The following is an 18967-nucleotide window of genomic DNA, read 5'->3' as shown; positions in this document are numbered from 1 at the left end:
AAAGACCCGAACTGTGCCCTCATCCTGAATGGCCCTTCCCCACGCGCTAGGGTGTCTTTCCCCATTCCCCCTTCTGGTCGTCGCTATGCGCCCGTTTATCGTATTTTCCAGTTTCTATAAAATGACGCTTATTTGAATCCTGCCCGGGTCCTCAGGACGCACGCCTAAGTGAAGTTGCTCAATGCTCCTCTCAGGCTCCAGCTTTCCTGGAGCACCTCTAGATGTCAGGACCCTACCCAGTCGTCCGCTGTTCCCAGAGGATGCCCGCCTGTGGGCGCTCGGGTACCCCACTGCTAGGCGGCCTCTGAAGGCGCACCTCTTCCAACCCGGCCCATTCTCTGTCTGGTTTCACCGACCTGGCAGCAGGGAAACTCTCCTCAGTGTGACATTCTTAGTTCAGACACCCATTGATTGGGTTCTTCACGGAAAGGGCAGGGGATGGGGGGCGGGGGGCAGGGGGGGCGGGGGGGTTCCTGTTCCCTCCCCTCGGTGCCGTGGCTTTCGCTTTCACTTCCTTTCGGAGAGTCGGCGGCAGATCTCCGGGGCTGAACGGTCATGGCGTTACTGGATCTGTGCGGAGCTCGGGGGCAGCGGCCCGAGTGGGCTGCCCTGGGTGCAGAAAGTGGGTATCCCTCGGACCCGGGACACTACAGTTTCTCTGCGCGAGCTCCGGAGCTCGCACTTCCCCGGGGAATGCAGGTGAGGATTGCAGGGACCCTTGAGAGATGCAAGGGGGAGGTGGAGGAAGGAGGGAGGGGTCTGCCGGGGTCTGCGGAGGTGAGGAAGCCTGGAGGGACTGCCCAGGAGAGCAGCATCCAGGCCAGCCCTAAAGCATCCACGTGGAGTTGATGGCTTGGGAGAGAGGAAGGGAGGGAGAGGGGGAAGGAAGGAGGGAGGGAAGAGGGAGGAGGGAGGGAAGCGGGGGTGGGGGTGGGGGTGGGGTGGGGGGTGGGGGGGAGACAGAGACAGAGAGAGACAGAGACAGAGCGCGAGAGTGAGGGGTGCCCATCCCAAGACACTGCACAAATCACTATGCCTCAGTCACCACTGCTAGAGGAACACACTTGGTCTCGGAAGACCCGTGAACTGGGGTGGCTAACCTGGTCTCAGCACCATCCTAGAACACGTCAGGCAGTCTAGGACTCCAGCCTTTCTACTGTAAAATGAGAATACATGAGTAAAATGTGCTTTGGGAGAACCGAGGGAGCCATGGACGGGGAAACACCTTGAAGTCAGTTACCATGACCTTTGCTCCCTGGTGCTGGAAAACAGAAAGGTTGGTGGCCATGCCTCCCGCCTTCCTTCTCCATCTAGAGTCTGGCTATTGGGGGTTACAGAATTCGGAGACCCCTCCTCACCCACTACTCTCCGAAACCCTGCCCGGGAGCCTCTTGTTACTGAGGTGCTCTGTGCCCCCTTTTTCTCTCAGCCTTCTGAATTCCTGAGGTCCTTTGGCGGCGACCAGGAAAGGAATGTTCAGATTGAGATGGCCCACGGCACCACCACGTTAGCCTTCAAGTTCCAGCATGGAGTCATCGTGGCGGTGGACTCCCGGGCCTCTGCGGGGACTTACATTAGTGAGTACGCATGCGCGCGCCGTGGCCAGCGCCTGAGGCCTGCCCACCGGTTAGGGTAGGGCAGCTGTAGAGTGGAGTGAGCAGGGAGGCCTGTGGGCTCACCCTTTGACCTCAAAACTCTTCTAGGCACCCTAAGAGTGAACAAGGTGATCGAGATTAACCCTTACCTGCTCGGCACCATGTCTGGCTGTGCTGCCGACTGTCAGTACTGGGAGCGGCTGCTGGCTAAGGAATGCAGGTGGGCAGATTTCCTCATCTCATTTGTTCAATCCTAGACTCTCCCAGGTCACTTATTCCCGGTGATCTATCCTAGTGCTGATAAGGGATTTTTACAAAAGAAACAAAATAGCCTTTGTGTGATTAAAAATCTCCCGAACCTTAGTCTGTGCCCCTGCTTAGACACCAGGTAATCTGTCAGTTATTTAACACGGACACCATCACGTTAGGATGGGGGGGTCCTTTAACAGGCTTTTCAAAACGTGGTTCACATATTTTAAAATCCAAATCTTTCCCTCGTTCCTACATCGCGCGCACCAGCTCATACCCTCCCAACACCCATCTCTACATCCTTTCTTAACCTCATTCTGTGGGAGAAAACCGACTCTCGCCTGCCACCCCTGAGGCCTCCTTCCTCCTCGCCTAGGCTGTACTACCTGCGGAATGGGGAACGCATCTCCGTGTCTGCGGCCTCCAAGCTGCTCTCCAACATGATGCTGCAGTACCGGGGCATGGGCCTCTCCATGGGCAGCATGATCTGCGGCTGGGACAAGAAGGTGGGTGGCCTGTCCCTATGCTCCCCACCCCCGTGAGCTGTCCCTTACACACTGGACACTACCCTCCCCCATGCTTGGCTCAGGTGTTGATGCTGGCCACAGTGCGCTGTCTTAACTCAAATGATTCCATGCCGGTATGTGCTCACACAGTCACCAATCACACTTGAGTCTTTCTATTACCGACAAGCTATTTCCAAATGTAACTCAGGATGGTCTCCCATCTTCTAGGGACCAGGACTCTACTATGTAGATGAAAATGGGACTCGGCTCTCAGGACAGATGTTCTCCACTGGCAGCGGGAACACCTATGCCTATGGGGTGATGGACAGTGGCTACCGGCAGGATCTCAGTCCTGAAGAGGCCTATGACCTTGGCCGCAGGGCTATCGTTCATGCCACCCACAGAGATTGCTATTCTGGAGGCGTTGTTAATAGTAAGAGACCAGTGCTTCCCCCAGACACCTGGGAGAAGGGAATTTTTAAACTGGGGAGACTCAGGGGTGATGGAGTGGGGAGGAAAAGGTTTTCAGCTTGTGTGGGGGTGGGGATGGGTGCAAAGGCCCCTGCAAGTCGCTGCTGCCGCCCATGCCACACCCCTGACTTACTGAAGAGAGGGTTGAGGCCATGGTCTTTTCTCAACCGCTCACAGTGTACCACATGAAGGAAGACGGCTGGGTGAAAGTGGAAAGTTCCGATGTCAGTGACCTGATGCACAAGTACCGGGAGGCCAACCAGTGATGGCGGTGGCTGCTGGGCAGGTGGCTCCTGGCAAGCCTGATGGACTCGGGGACCTGGGCCAACTTCAGTCCCAGGAGAAAGGAGGGTCCAACCTGCACCGGAGACAGAAAGCTCTGAGGCCATGGAGATGGCCAGGTTCACCCTTGTCTCACTGAGCACTCCATTCCTGGACACCTTCTAAGTACAATAAAAGAAAACGGTTATACATGTCTCTGTGCTGTGGCTGAATGGAATCAGGCTGTGGGGTCCTTTGGAGGGAGGGTCAGGGAGCAAACAGGAAATCAAGCGGGCTTCTACTGAGAAGGGGGCACCACCTTCTCTCTAAGTAGCTGAGCATCACCAGGCTCTTCCTGGACATCCTCCAGCACTCCCTTCCCAGGAGGATCCATGAGCCTTCTCTTTGGACACTCACGTTTAATTTCATTTGGCCCACAGCCCTTCCTGGAGTATCATGCTCTGGGGACTCTAGTGTGGCCCCTGGTAGATGTTTTGGGGTGACTGGACTTTGTGATGATTGTAAACACTGAATGGCTTCAGTAGCACCTTTTTGACATTGGATATTGAAGTGTAAAGATGCTGTTGGGTTCAATTTCATGATGTCACCTCTGGCTGCCAGGTGAGAGCGCAGTGAAGAGAGATGAGCAGGATTCCCTGGATTGGGGAACGCAGAGGAAAAAGTGAATACCTGGGTCTGTGGAAGCACAGGAGTCCTCAAGAGTGAGGTCATGGGCCAGAGGAGAAGCCAGAGCAGAGGCAGGAGCTTCCTTCACTGGGGGTGCCCTAAGACCCGGAGCAGATAAGGCAGCCATGTAGCAGGACCGGCTTCAATGCTTTCACCCCCAACCCCCACCCCACACTTAAACTTCAAGTGATTCGTGGGTAGTGACACCAACATTTCAAAGGGGATTTTTTTTTTTTAACTTTTTCTTTAGAGGTAGTTTCAGCACACGGAGTCATTTCTGAGCATGGTGCTTTGGTAGAGGGAGGCTGTGATGTGCAGCAAAGATACTTTGTTTTCATAGCTCAGGACGGAACCCAGGGACTCGCCATGCTAGGGAAAGGCCCTACCCTTGAGCCCAGAGGGGATTTCTCCGATAAACTGGGCTCTGGGGGAGGAGGCTGGGTAGAAACTGTCGCTGTTGGACAGCATTGGCCTATACCAGCCTCTCCCTCACATCAGTAGGCCCTGGCACTGACCCAGGGCCCTCACCGCAGGTCTGACACTGAGAAGGAAGTCTGGGGACAGAGTCTGGGTTCAAAAGGAAACCTTCAGCCTGGTGATAAGGGCTAGGCCTTCTATGAAGGCCCCATGTTTTACCCCAAGACCTCTGTTTCTGGGCTTGTCTGGAAAAAAAAAAAACAAAAAAACTAAGCCCCTCGTCTCCTCTCTCTCCTTCTTACCCCCCCCCCCTTCCAAAGTGGGACTCCTGTGTGGTCCATTGTTAATTGTTTGGGTGACTGGGAGGGCATCTAAAATCACTCCCTCCTCCACTCTCTTTCCCTCCTCCTCCTCCTCCTCCTTCTCCTCCTCCCCCTCCTCCTCCTCCTCTTCCGGAGAATGAACCTAGAGCTCAGGCAAGTGTTTTCTTTCTCTGAACTACGTTCCTAGCCACATGAGCGCTTCTCAAAATAGGTCCGGAGTGCGGGAGAGCAACCGGGGAAATGCAGGGTTTTTCCCACGACAAAGCATCTCAGACCCTCGAGACTTTTGCTAGTAGCGGCCAACTAGGGTGGGTGAGGCTCTTTGGGGACTCGCGGTGCTCACCCCACCCGCAGATTGGCAGGCGCCGCCTGCTGGCCGCTGTGCGCCGCACCGGGACCTGGGCAGTGAAGTGAAAGCGAAAGTCGCGGGACCGGGCGGTCTCATTGCGAGACCGTCGCGGGCGCACCCGGGGGATCCAGTTTGGGAAGAAGCAGATTTCAGAAGCGCTCCTGAGCTGCTGGTCCGCAGGTGAGTTCTTGTGGCTATAGAGCCGGAGTGCTAGCAGGGGTGCGGTCCACCCCCAAACCCTTGGTGTCCCCATCTCGCTCCCCTCTCCGGGTCCTGCCTTAGGTTTTCTGCCCCACGCCCCTGCCCCACCCAATGTCCCAGGTCTTCTGCCCCAGGTCCTGTGCCCCGCACCCAGTGTCCCAGGTCCCCTGCCCCTCACCCCTTGCCCAAGGTCCTTGGTCCGCTCCCTTGCCCGGTGTCCCCTGTCACTGTCTTCTGTCCGGTGCCGCCTGCCCCAAGTCCTCTGTCTCTGCGTCCCACTGCTGCACGCTGTTCCCTGGCTCTAAGGACCCGGGGAGTGGAGGGAGTGTGACCAGGGACTGAGTCTTCTCGGTTAACACCAAGAACCTTCAAAGGGACAGGCGTGGTGACAGCAGACCAGCCCCCCCCCGCCCCCCTCCGTGTGTGTGTGTGTGTGTGTGTGTGTGTGTGTGTGTGTGTGTGTGTGTGTGCAGACCGGCAGCATGGCATGGACCCCAGGAGAGGTGTGACTAGGAGGAGACCTTCCCCGTGAGGCTGAATAAAAGGAGAAGTTGAAGCCTGATGGGGGTTCGGGGCAGGAGGCCCGTGGCCAGGGAACCCCACCGCCCTAATTTCTCCCATTCTCCCTGCAGAGCCCATCATGGAGCTGGCCTCTCTGAGGTCCTGGGCCTCTCTGCTGCTGGTGGACGTGGCTTTACTTGCGCTGCTACAGGGGTCTCTGGGAAATCTGCTTCCTCGGGGGCTTCCAGGACTGTGGCTGGAGGGCACCCTGCGACTTGGAGGGCTGTGGGGGCTGCTAACAGTGGGAGGGGTGCGGGGGACTGTGGGGAACTTTCTGCCCTTGCTCTGCCTGGCCACCCCCCTGTTCTTCTCGCTGAGAGCTCTGGTGGGCGGCACCACGAGTGCCCCAGCAGTCAGAGTGGCTTCGGCCTCGTGGGGCTGGCTGCTGGCTGGCTATGGGGCTGCCATGCTGGGCAGGGCCGTGTGGGATGTGCTGAAACCTCCAGGAGCCCAGGAGAAGGAACAGGGCCAGGAGAACAACAAAGCCCTGATGTGGCGGTTGCTGAAGCTCTCCCGGCCGGACCTGCCTTTCCTCATAGTTGCCTTCTTCTTCCTCGTGGTGGCTGTGCTGGGTGAGAGGGAGAGGCCACCGAGAGAGGGCGGTGGGAGAAGGGCCTTGGCAGGGCGCAGCCTCCTCACCCTTCTCGCCTCTTTCAGGAGAGACCTCGATCCCTCACTATTCTGGCCGTGTGATTGACATCCTGGGAGGTGATTTTGACCCGGATGATTTTGCCAGCGCCATCTTTTTCATGTGCCTGTTGTCTGTTGGGAGGTGAGTGGATGATTGACTTCAGGCCCCTTTGGTAGACCCACACCTGGACAGGGGCCCTCCACCCTGACTTTGTTTTGCACAAAGTACTTCAACTGAAATATGCACATTTACCCACCACGGACTCCCATCCATCCATTTACCTCCTCCTTTGAATTTTCCAACGTGCTCCGAGTTTATTGGAGCAAAAGGAGCCGTGTGTCCAAAGGGACTGTTCCCTGTGTCCTCAGGTGTCTCCCCGGAATCTCCCGCAGGGGAGAGAGTGTGTGTGTGTGTCCCCCCCCCCCCCCCGCCCCAATCTTGTGGCTTCCTCACTGGCTGCCTTTGCCTCTCTATACAGACCCAGGGGCCCCGCAGTCTCAAGTTTACAATGGACTGTGTGGTGGGGCTGTGACTGGGAGGAGGAGGCTCAGGTACAGAGAGGGGGTGCAGATTCAGGCAAGTTCTCTCCCCCCCCCCCCAAGCCATGCACGGGTGAACTCCTTATGGGTCGTTCTCTGCTCTCCCGGCCCAGGCTGGGTCCCCTTTGGTGTCTCCCTAGCTTTTGGCATTTGTAGTTCAGTTGATCTCTTTCTGCAGCTAGCATTTATGAAACTCCCTTCTGTCTTTGAATCTACTCCGCTCTTTTGGAGAATTTTCCTCCTCTAGACCCTTAAGTTTGGCCCGTTCATGGGTATGTTGTGTTCTAAACTAACCACTCCCCCACCCTCCCACCCCGTCCTTCTTCCTGAGTAAGAGTGTATCTGCACTGGAGGTCAGAGGACAGCTTACTGAGTCAGCTCTGTCCCTTCACTCTGTGAGGTCCAGGGGTGGAACTTAGGTCATCACCAGGCATGGCCACACAGTGTGTTTTGATTTCTTAAAAATATTCTTTGTGCCAGGTGGTTCTCCGAAGCAGATTTACGCTGAGCCGTTTCATAAACCCAGTTGTTCCAGGGGCTGGAACTGCTGCTGGCTGGGCACTCTTACCTTGTAATCGTATTCAGAACCCCAGTGCATCACACTCCCTCCTGGTCCTCCCTAAAGATGCCCCTCCTTCCTGCCCCCATCCACAAAACTCAGTACCCGCACTCTGGGCCTCAGCCTCATGTCTCTGCTGTTTCTTGCCTTCAGACCGTCTCCCTGGACTGGGGAGACAGCTCACTGGGTCACGTGCTTACTGTGTAAGCACAGGGAGAGTCTCTAACCCCAGGAGAGGGTGTGGAGTGAAGACAGGTAGATTCCAAGGCCATGGTGACTGGCCAATCTATCGGAAATGGTGGGCTCCAGGTTCAGTAAGAGACCCTGCCTCGAGAAAAATAAGGTGGAGGGCAACTGAGGGAGACGTGATGTCATCCTTTAGTCTTTGAACACACACACACCACACACACACAGAGCAGTACACCTGGATCTTTGTGTGTATCCACATGCAAAACACACACACACACACACACACAGAGCAGTACACCTGGATCTTTGTGTGTATCCACATGCAAAATAGACACACACACACACACACACACACACACACACACACACACACACAGTGGTGGCTCCTTTTCATTCTTACTGTGATCACTCAAAGTCCACCATTTCATGTCTGCTTATCCAATATGGGAACTAAATTTGCATTTGAAACCCATATTTTGTAAAACACCTGCTTTTGTGCATTTAAAAATACTTCTTCCTTTAAGTTTTTATTATAAAAATTTGCTTGATCCAAGAGGACTTCCCAAAGGATGGAAGGTGAGATTGGCGACTGGGGGGTCGGTAAAACAGGAGGGAGGGACTTGTTGCTGTGTCCAAAGGAAGCACGTGTGAGTCCATGAGCCCACGGGGATTTGTGCTGGTTAAGAGCTTGACCTCACATCTAGCTCCCTGTGTCTACCCTTCCTACTCGCTTATTCATGTGTTTTCCCCCCTTGCCTCTTGTCTACTTCCCCATCTCTTCCTCCCCCCTTCTCTCCATCTCTCTTTCCTGCTGTCTGCCCCCCCCCCCCCCGCCCCCCAGCTCCCTGTCTGCAGGCTGCCGCGGAGGCTCCTTCCTCTTCACCATGTCCAGGATTAACCTGCGGATACGAGAGCAGCTTTTCTCGTCCTTGCTGCGCCAAGACCTTGGGTTTTTCCAGGAGACCAAGACAGGTGAACCTGGCATCCGGGTCTGGGGTCCTCTGTCCCTCCTGTCACCCCCCCCACACACACACCTCTGGAGCCTGGCAGTTATCTTTTAGAGCAGGGTAGAGGTGTAACCCAGTCTCTGTGGGGGAAGAGGGTGTGAGAGGTGGGATGAGTCAGTGAGATGGCCCAGATCGAGTTCTTGGGTTTCTGTTGTATCCACGGTCCCCTCATCCTCTCTGTCCTCCCCAGGGGAGTTGAACTCACGGCTGAGCTCTGACACCTCCCTGATGAGCTGCTGGCTCCCTCGTAATGCCAATATCCTGTTGCGGAGCCTGGTGAAGGTGGTGGGGCTCTACATCTTCATGCTCCGGGTGTCTCCTAGACTCACCTTCCTCTCCCTGCTGGACCTGCCCCTCGCAATAGCAGCAGAGAAGATGTACAACCCCCGCCACCAGGTGTGTGTGCATGTCACAGTGCCCCGAGAGGAGACTAAAGTGTAGAGGTGTGCAGGCTTCCACGTGTAAATCTCAGCATGAGAGACAGACAGGTAGAATGGACAGCTCTTTCCAGCCTCAGCAGTACCACATTTTCCTAGTCCAGCCATCCACCGAGTTGAGGAGGTTGGTGACCCACTGGATCTATAAGCAGAAGCCTTGCATGTGTTGAGCTGTGGGGAGAGGGAGGTGAGGGGGCATCTTTCTGGTAAGATGGTGTCTTCTCATGAGTCTCAAAGTCTGTGTATGCCCTTCCCACAAACGTTTGAGAATCAGTGTGAGGAACATCTTAGGAGGTTTACACGTTGTTTTTATTTTATGTGTATGGGTGTTTTTGCTTGCACGTATGGACATCTTTGTGCAGTGCCTGAGAAGGCCAGAAGAGGGCCTGGAGTTACAGACAGCTGTGAACAGTGTGGGTACTGGGCATGGAACCCCGGTTCTCTGGAGGAGCAGCTGGTGCTCTCACCCACTGAGGCATCTCTCCAGGCCCTAGAAGGTTTCCCCTTTGACCTCAGCATACATAATTGGATGGAGTGCGGGGGAGGGAGGTCTTGAGTCGGCATTTAGTTCTGCCTCGGGCTTTCCCTTGTAGTAAAGCACACAGGATGTAAAAAACAAAAACAAACAAACAAACAAAAAAAAAACGTTACTCACTTTTGGGCCACAATTCAAAGCACAAGCCTTCTGATTCTCCACATTTCCCCCGAAACGTACTGTCACTTTATTTTTAAACATGCACAAAAGCCGTTTCGCTGGCTGGGGTGCAGTGGCTCATTGTGGCTTGGCTTTGCATTTTCTTGACCACTAATGTTGTTACGTGTGTTTTCACGTGCGTGTGGGACATTTGACACATTTTTTGGAGGGATGTCCATCTGGTTCCTCTCGTTGCTTTTTGGCCCTTTGTTGAAAAGAAATTCCTACGCCCATTTTTTTTTTTTTCCATTTTTAAAAATTTGTAGTTTTGTTGTTGTTTTGTTTTTACTTGTTTGTTTTTGGTTTTAGGAGACAGGATTTCTCTGTGTATTCCTGGCTGTCCTGGAACTCACTCTGTAGACCAGGCTGGCCTTGAACTCACAGAGATCCACCTGGCTCTGCCTCCCGAGTGCAGGGATTAAAGGTGCCACACTGCCCGGCCAAAATTTGCATTTTGAAAGGGATTCTTTATATTTTTTAAATTGTATTTTTAAACTGCAGTCTGCACATATTCTGGATGTTGGTTGGCATGCTGGGGACAGCGTGGGTAGGCTAGTGATGCATGGCCTGTGGCAGAATTCACCAAGACAGGAAAGGCAGCAGCAGAGGGTGACTAGACACTGTGGTATGGCGCCAGCAGAGACAGCAGGAAGCTGAGCCCACAGGGCAATTCTCAGGGGCTGCTGTTAGAGGGTGTGTGTTTTGACATACACAGTCAGGCTGTGTTCAGTGTCACAGTGTCCTGCAATAGTCACTGCTTGATCTTGAGGGACTGGCGGTCTCACCGTGAGTCAGACATGGCTCAGCACAGAGCACAGGCCTTAAACTGGCACCCACACTTTGCAGCTGGAGTCAAAGGCCCTGCTGAGCCCAGCCTGCCCTAGGCAAAACAGACCTGCTGTGAAGTTGGGATGCTTAGACCAGCTGCCTTCCCAGAACAGCAGCTACTTTGGCCTCTTATCTGATTTACAAAGATGCCTCTTGAGATGTCTTTCACTGCAGACGAAGTCTTATGCTTTACTGTGGAGAGTCCTCTGCTGCAGTGTGGACAAAGCCCTCTGCTGCAGTGTGGACAGGGTCCCATGCTGCAGTGTGGACAGGGTCCCATGCTGCACTGTAGACAGGGTCCTCTGCTGCAGTGTGGACAGGGTCCCGTGCTGCAGTGTAGACAGGGTCCTATGCTGCAGTGTGGACAGGGTCCTATGCTGCACTGTGGACAGTGTCCCATGCTGCAGTGTGGACAGGGTCCTATGTTGCAGTGTGGACAGGGTCCCATGCTGCAGTGTGGACAGGGTCCCATGCTGCATTGTGGACAGGGTTCCATGCTGCAGTGTGGACAGGGTCCCATGCTGCACTGTGGACAGGGTCCCATGCTGCAGTGTGGACAGGGTCCTATGCTGCAGTGTGGACAGGGTCCCATGCTGCAGTGTGGACAGAGTCCCATGCTGCAGTGTGGACAGGTCCTATTTGTCTTTGTTGCCTGTGCTCTGGTGTCCCATTTAAGAATTCACTGTCTAGTCCAGCGTCAGGAAGCGAGTTAATTGGGGCTGGAGAGATTGCTTAGTGGTTCGGAGAGCTCCCTGCTCCTGTAGAGGACTGGGGTTTGGTTCCCAGCACCCACACAACAGCTTCCTGATCCCTCTTCCATCCTCAGGCCCCTACACGGCACTCATACACACACCAAGTATTTATAAAAAGAGATTTTACAATTTCAGCTCTTAAATTTAGTTTCTAATTACAGCTCCACCTTTTTTTAAAAATAAAGATTTGTTTTACCATTTGTGTGTGTGCACATGTGTGCGTGCACATGTATGTGCGTGTGTGTGTGTGTGCACATGTGTGTGTGTGTGTGCACATGTGTGTGGCTGCCCACAGAGGCCAGAAGACAGCCCCTGATGCCCTGGAGCTGCAGTTACAGGCAGCGGTGAGTTGGCTTGGGTGCTGGGAACCGCGCTCTGGTCATCTGGAAAAGCAGCGAGCTGTCGACAGCCAGGTCTTCACCTTCCTTAACTGCTGCGTCTCTTTCCTCATTGACGTCAGGGGGAAGGATTTACTTCAAATGGAAGTTAAACAAAATAGCACACCTGTTCCACAGTGTTTACCAGTGAGAGCTCAGCAAGGCACATCTCTCTCTCCTTTTGTGTGTGAGTGTGTGTGTGAGATACACAATGGGGTGTGTGCGGCAAGAATGTGTGTCCAAGGCGGGTGTTGTTCCTTAGTAGCAAGGTGAAGTCTCTTGGGGCTTCGGGTCCTTATGGGGGCCTGGCAAGCACTGAGCCATCTCCCCAGCACACCTCCCCCTCCCCTCCCCTCCCTTCCCCTCCCCTCCCCTCCCCTCCCCTTCCTTTCAATATTCCTTCTGGAAGGAACAGGGACAAGGGCTGGAGAGAAGCCCCCGGGCCTCGTTAACCGGCTTATGGGCTGTCTGTTCTCAGGCGGTGTTAACAGAGATCCAGGATGAGGTGGCCAAGGCCAGCCAGGTGGTGCGCGAGGCAGTAGGAGGGCTGCAGACCGTGCGCAGCTTTGGGGCCGAGGAGCAGGAGGTCAGCCGCTACAAGGAGGCCCTGGAGCAATGTCGACAGCTGTGGTGGCGCCGAGACCTGGAAAGAGCCTTGTATTCAGCCATACGGAGGGTGAGGCGGCCTGCGGAGGGAGAGGGGATGCGGAGCCCGACAACCGAGGGAGAAGGGATGCGGAGCCAGACACTGGAGGGAGAGGGGATGCGGAGCCAGACAACGGAGGTTCTGGTATAGTGCACTGGACCCGGGGCTCCCTCACTTCTCCCTCCTTCCCTCCAGGTGATGGCCTTGGGCATGCAGGTGCTGATTCTGAACTGCGGTGTGCAGCAGATCCTGGCTGGCGAGGTCACCAGGGGAGGCCTGCTCTCCTTCCTGATATACCAGGAGGAAGTGGGGGCCTATGTCCGGGTGAGTGAGATGCCCTCAGCAGATGCTTTGTGCTGTGTTTCTGTCTGGACTTCTGGGCTGTGAGCTTTATTTGTTCAACAAACAAACTAGTTAATGTTCTTATAGATAATTTAAAACATGCTAAAAAAAAGAAGACATTATAAAGAACCTTCAGATAACTATTATCAGCTTTAACAATGATCATAACCCTAACCTTAACTCAAACTCCCTAACCCTAGCTTAACTCCATTATAAACTAATGCTGACCCTAACCCAATCCAAACAACTCCAAATAGCCATGACCCTAACTTAACCCCACCATGGCCAACCTTATCTCTGACTGCAGTCCCAAACCCTACCCCATCCCATCCTTAATCTCGCCTTAACCCTAACCTGCTCCCAACAGCCCACTGTGTTGGGTCTGCCCTCACTCCCTTCATACTATTTTGAAACAAATTCAAAATCTCACAGTCTTACCTGTAGATATTCCGGTGTGCATCTCTAGATTATAAATATGTAGTCCAAAAGGCTACAGGTATCATACCAAAAAAAAAATAGCAATAATTTCTTAAATTCACCCAGTACATCAGTGCTCAGGTCTCCACAGGTCCACATAGTGTGACTGATGTCCTTTCAACCTCTCTGTGTCTACTGACTTTAAATTCCCACCTTGTTATTTGTCGAAGGAATGTGTATTTCTGTCTTGTGTTTCCTATGGCCCGGGTTCTGTGGGCCGAACCTCTGTAGTATTATTCCAGAGTGTACCTCTGACTCTATTTCTTATCCACTGGTAGATCAATATGGAAACTTCAAGGCTCGGCATTTCCCTTTTATAGTTGTGGCTGTGTTCTTTTCTCTGGGAGACACAACATATCTGGTTCTCCTGGTGCTGGTGTCCACCCCTGATAAGCGATGCCTGACAGCAGTTAAGTGTGCTGCTCTGTCCCGCTTTAACTTGGCTGCATCAGCCGAGGGACTTGATCTCATTTACTGCTGGGTTTCCCAGTGCTGCAGTTTAACTAGGAAAGGCTCTTGACTATTTCTTTGTATCGGATCACATTAAAAAATCAGTTACCTTGTTCTGGGCCCGGGCCATAATTTTCCTGGTTACTTCTTCACCAACCATCCTTTATGTGTGGAGAGCTGTGCCAGGCACTCTGATAATTTCAAAGGTGAGTTGGCCACAACGACCCCTTTTGAAAGGGTTCCCTGTCTCAAGGGAGGTGGTACTAGGCAGAGAGTGCAGAGCATTGAGCGAAAGCTGTGGGGCTTGCCCGCTCTGGGGACTTCAGAGCTTTTCCGTTACAAACTGAAAACACTGACTTATAATGCAACTTTAAAATTCTACCAAAATTATTCTGGGCAAGGGAGCAACATGTCTGTAATCCTGTGGTACTTGCAACCCTGAGGGAAGATGTCACATTTGAGGCCAGCCTGGGCTATGTAGCCAAAACTTTCAAAGGAGCAAAGACAAAGCCACCCTCCATTCCCAACTTCTCCAATGCCCCCCCCCACATTAAAAGGTAGAGGCTCTTTTTGGGGGGTAAGAAAGGGGAGAGGCTGGCCGAGGTCATGCTGTGGTCAGAGTATGTGAGGAGCTGAGTTGGGGACCTGGTTTCTGGTGGGGTTTGATTAGCTGACCTGTCCGTTCTTGTTTTCCAGAACTTGGTGTACATGTATGGGGATATGCTGAGCAATGTGCGTGCCGCTGAGAAGGTTTTCTGCTACATGGACCGAAAGCCAAATCTGCCCCAGCCTGGGACCTTGGCCCCTCCCAGGCTGGAGGGCCACGTGGAATTCCAAGACGTCTCCTTTTCGTACCCCAGTCGCCCCGAGAAGCCGGTGCTCCAGGTGCCTGCGGGAGATCCCGTGGTCAGGCACCGCAGCCTGTGCATCTCTTCTCTAGGAAGCTGCCCTTAACTCTTGCCTGCTTTTCCAGGGCCTGACGTTCACACTGCATCCTGGGAAGGTGACAGCATTGGTGGGACCCAATGGGTCCGGGAAGAGCACCGTGGCTGCCCTGCTGCAGAATCTGTACCAGCCCACCGGGGGCCAGCTGCTGCTGGACGGCCAGCCCCTGGTCCAGTATGACCACCACTACCTGCACCGCCAGGTGGGAGGGGCACCAGAGAGGGAGGGGCAGGAGAGAAGATCAAGCGTGGAGGGTGGATGAGGAAGTCCCTGGGAAGAAAGGCTGGGTCCATCCCGAGGAAACCGTCCGTCTGTCTGTCCCCTCTGGCTAGGTGGTTCTGGTGGGACAGGAGCCGGTGCTGTTCTCCGGTTCTGTCAAGGACAACATTGCCTATGGCCTGAGGGACTGTGAGGATGCTGAAGTGATGGCGGCTGCCCGGGCGGCCTGTGCAGACGACTTCATAGGGGAAATGACTAACGGAATACACACAGGTACCTACAGGTCCCGAGCCCACCCTGGCAGGGGGAGGAGGAAATGGGGCTGGGGTGAGAGCCCATTGGATAAAGTGCTTGGTTGCAAGCGGGAGGACTTGAGTTTGATCTCTGGGATCCATTTATGGTGGTGGTGAGGGGGAGAAAGCCAGACTGGGACTAATGCCAGTTCTGGGGATTCAGAGGTTCCTTGGGGTCTCATTCTAAGCCAGTGAGAGACTTTGGTTCCAAAAGATAGACACTGCCTGAGGAACAGCCCACATACATACACCCCCCCCCCCACACCCCACACAGAGGCTCATGCTCAAGCATAGGCGCGCACACACATACACACAGGCACACAGGCTCACATGCACACACACACACACAGGCTCACATGCACACACACACATACACAGGCTCACATGCACACACACACACAGGCTCACATGCACACACACACACAGGCTCATGCACACACACACACACAGGCTCACATGCACACACACACATACACACACACACACAGGCTCACATGCACACACATAAACACACAGGCTCACATGCACACACACGTACACAGGCTCACATGCACACACACATACACAGGCTCACATGCACACACATACACAGGCTCACATGCACACACAGGCACACACACACATACACACACACACACACACACACACACACACACACACACACAGAGGCTCATGCGCATGCATATACACACCCCCCAGATAATGGAACTTACTTTGGGGTGATGTTTGTATCCCGGTTGCTCCTCCCTCTGTTCCCACTTCTCATTCTTCTGCAGCCCCCCCCTCCCCCGCACGCTCCCCTCCCGCCCTGCTTTGCTACCTCCTGATTGGCTAACAGAAGCGGACCAGAGAGAGAACCTGCTCTTAGTGGGGAGGGGTGTTTTCTGACCTGCTGTGCCTCATGAGGGGAATGTCTCTGATTTCTTCAGAAATAGGGGAGAGAGGGGGGCAGTTAGCTGTGGGACAGAAACAACGTCTGGCCATCGCCCGGGCCCTTGTGCGGAACCCACGGGTCCTCATCCTGGACGAGGCTACCAGTGCCCTGGACGCCCAGTGCGAGCAGGCTGTGAGTACCAGCATGGGGAAGGCAGGGGACAGTGTGATTAAGGGATATGTTTGGAGTCAGGTGGTGTGGAGCTGGGTGGGGGTGGCAGGACGTCCCATTGGTGGGGAGAATGTCTGCACCTTGCAGGGCTGTGAATCTCGTGAATTGCAATGGTTACTTTTCTGTTGCTGGACCAAATACCCGAGAAAAGGAATGTAGATGACAGGTTATTTTGGCTCAGGGGTTGAGAAACCACACAAGCCATCACGGCAGGGTCGGTGTAGCTGGGGGGGTGTCGTTTGGACTCTTTACATCTTGCGGGACTGAGAACCAGAGAGTGTGAATGCTGGCACCCAGCTGGCTCCCTCGTTCCCTCTTTTTCGTGTGGCCCAGGACCCAGGGCATGGGATGGTGTCACCCACTTTCAGGGTGGATCTTTCTCCTCAGTAGTCCTCTCTGGATGCTAGAGTCAGTCCTCACAGACACGCCCAAAGGTGTGCCTTGCCCAGGCCCTGGGCTTTCTTAAGTTGAGTTGGCAATGAAGATCTGTCTCCAGGATGGCATGGAGAATGGTGTGGGGTGTCTGGTCCTCCATCGCTGCCTTTCCCAGTGGCGTCAGTACAGCCAGGGAGGGCAGACCCTGTCGCCTGCCCTCTGCAGCTCCTGCACAGTCATGCCTTCCTTATCCCAGTCACAGGGGTGGCCCAGCTGTGGGGTCCCATTCTTGCCTTTCTGAGGCGGGTCCTCTGTCCTCTGTAGCTGCAGGCCTGGAGATCGCAGGGGGACAGGACGGTGCTGGTGATTGCCCACAGGCTGCACACAGTTCAGAACGCCGACCAGGTCCTGGTGCTCAAGCAGGGGCGGCTGGTGGAGCATGACCAGCTTAGGGAGGACCAGGATGTCTATGCTCACCTGGTACAGCAGCAGCTGGAGGAGTGAAGGCTTCCAGACACTGAGCGCTTCTCAGAACTGAGGCCAGAGTCCGACCCACAGGGACTGTGCTGGAGGCTGGAGGCAGGATAAAGTCTGGGACCATTTTGAACTTTGTATGTTTTGGTGGGCTTGAGTGGGTGAGAGTTGGGGGTTGGGGTGGTCACGGGGTGGAGTGAGCATTTTTTGTGGTTCTAGAAACATTATTTTTTGCTGAATATAATAAATATGTATAAAATGTTTTTCCTTAGTATATATTATGGTTAATATTGATTGACATTTTAGCCGCATCTAGATTCACGGACAAACGTCTGGGCGTGTCTGTGAGGGAGTTATAGATTAGGTTAATTGAGGTTGGAAGACCCGCCCTAACTGTGGGCGGAGCCATCCCATGGGCTGGGGGCCCAGACTGCATGGAAGGGGAAAATGAGCTGAGCACAGCGTCATCTCTCTCTGCTTCCTGACGGCGGGCGCCATGTAACCTGTGGCCTGCCACTCCTGCCCCCCTGACGTGACGGACTGTACCCTTAAATGTGTAGACCGCCTCAAGCTGCTTTTGTCAGGCGTTTTGTTGCACAGACAAGAAAAATAACTAGTATGATATGTACCTATGAATAAGTACTCATTCATAGAGATGTCTCACAAAGTGCAAAGTCTGTCCATCCTGTGATTTACCTCAGGATATAACCATCGTTAGCCTTTTGCTAGCTGTCTTTTCAGTGTGTGTCTGTTCTTTGATACGCAAACAGCCCAACTCCTCATGAACATTCATAAGGCTGCCTTTCTGTCTCCTTCCTTATTCCCACCGGGATAATTCTTTTCCTTCTGTTTTTGATAGGGTTTCTATGTAGCCCTGGCCATCCTGGAACGCACTATGTAGACCAGGCTGACCTCAAATTCAGAGATCTACCTGCTTCTGCATCTCAAGGGCTGGGATTAAAGGTGTGCGCCATCATGCCTGGCCCTGTACCTGATATTTTGGGGAAAACTAGAGGATGCCTGGGCAAGGCACAGCTCTTGAGTTAACAGTGTTAGTAGCATAAGTGTGTGGGCAAGAGCTGCACTTGTAGAGTTTGAGTGTGAGCAGGGGCTGTGCAAGGTGGTTCCCATGCTGTAGCAGGTCTTTCTTTGGACTGCCAGCTCCCGAATAACAACATGGAGACTTCTTATTAATTATGAAAATTTGGTCTTAGTTTAGGCTTTTACCCAAACAGTTATTAAAACTTAAATTAACCTGTTTATATTAATCTGTGTTTTGCCACGTAGCTTGTTACCTCTTGTTACCTTAGTACTGTAAATCTGCTTTCCTCTGAGTCTGGCTGGCAAATCTCCCACCAGATTCTCTCCCAGAATTCCTATCTGGCCAGAAGTCCTGCCTATCCTCTCCTGCCTAGCTATTGGCCATTCAGCTCTTTATTAACCCAACCAGAAGGTGCCTTAGGCTGGTGAGGTAAAACAGAGACACACCTCTACAGTGTACAAAAAGATTATCCCAATACCATGTGTTATCTTTAATCCTTATTCTGAGCTGTATAAGATTTGTGTATTACTACTTCCAGTTTCTTTATCATTTCCATCTTATTGGTGGGGAAACTGAGGCTCAAGGAGGATAGAGGACTTTCCCAAGGTGCCTAGTTTCATTTTGGTTGCTGTGACAAACACCCTGACCAAAAGCTGTGGGGGAAAGGGCTTATTGGCTCACAACTCCAGGTCACAGTTGACCAGCGAGGGAGTCAAGGATTGTCGGGGCAGGCAGGCTTGCTCTTTCTTTCACACCGCACGGCCTCTGTCCAAGGAACCCGCTTCACAGCCAGAGAAGAGCAGCGGGAACCAGAGCGGCCACTGCTCGACAGGGGCCAGGCAGGTTTATTTCTCAGCCAGCTTTCTCAATCAACCAGGGCCACCTGCCCAGGGAATGGTGCTGTCCTCGGTGGGCTGGGCCCTCCTACACCAGCAATCAAGACTGTCCCCAACAGACATGCCCATG

The 18967-nt window shown here is 53.7% G+C and overlaps 2 protein-coding genes across 2 annotated transcripts; both read left to right on the top strand.

Moving 5' to 3' along the window:
- The first annotated feature begins 500 nt into the window (after window positions 1-500).
- Window positions 501-3298, top strand: Psmb8 (proteasome 20S subunit beta 8). The gene is made up of 6 exons (XM_006997041.4): window positions 501-699; window positions 1430-1577; window positions 1704-1815; window positions 2221-2350; window positions 2579-2783; window positions 2999-3298. Exons 1-6 carry the CDS (start codon window positions 556-558, stop codon window positions 3085-3087), a joined length of 828 nt encoding a protein of 275 aa, XP_006997103.1. The 5' UTR covers window positions 501-555; the 3' UTR covers window positions 3088-3298.
- A 1332-nt stretch (window positions 3299-4630) lies between these two features.
- Window positions 4631-17222, top strand: Tap2 (transporter 2, ATP binding cassette subfamily B member). The gene is made up of 12 exons (XM_006997040.4): window positions 4631-5038; window positions 5692-6192; window positions 6278-6392; window positions 8380-8510; window positions 8736-8941; window positions 12112-12309; window positions 12475-12603; window positions 14245-14433; window positions 14522-14695; window positions 14826-14985; window positions 15935-16071; window positions 16810-17222. Exons 2-12 carry the CDS (start codon window positions 5700-5702, stop codon window positions 16987-16989), a joined length of 2112 nt encoding a protein of 703 aa, XP_006997102.1. The 5' UTR covers window positions 4631-5038; window positions 5692-5699; the 3' UTR covers window positions 16990-17222.
- The last annotated feature ends 1745 nt before the right edge of the window (window positions 17223-18967 follow it).

This window comes from Peromyscus maniculatus, chromosome 21 (genome assembly GCF_049852395.1).
Source record: "Peromyscus maniculatus bairdii isolate BWxNUB_F1_BW_parent chromosome 21, HU_Pman_BW_mat_3.1, whole genome shotgun sequence".
Taxonomy (NCBI): Eukaryota; Metazoa; Chordata; class Mammalia; order Rodentia; family Cricetidae; genus Peromyscus; species Peromyscus maniculatus.
The sequence above is the reverse complement of the archived record's forward strand: the minus strand, read 5'-3'. Positions and strand labels throughout refer to the sequence as shown.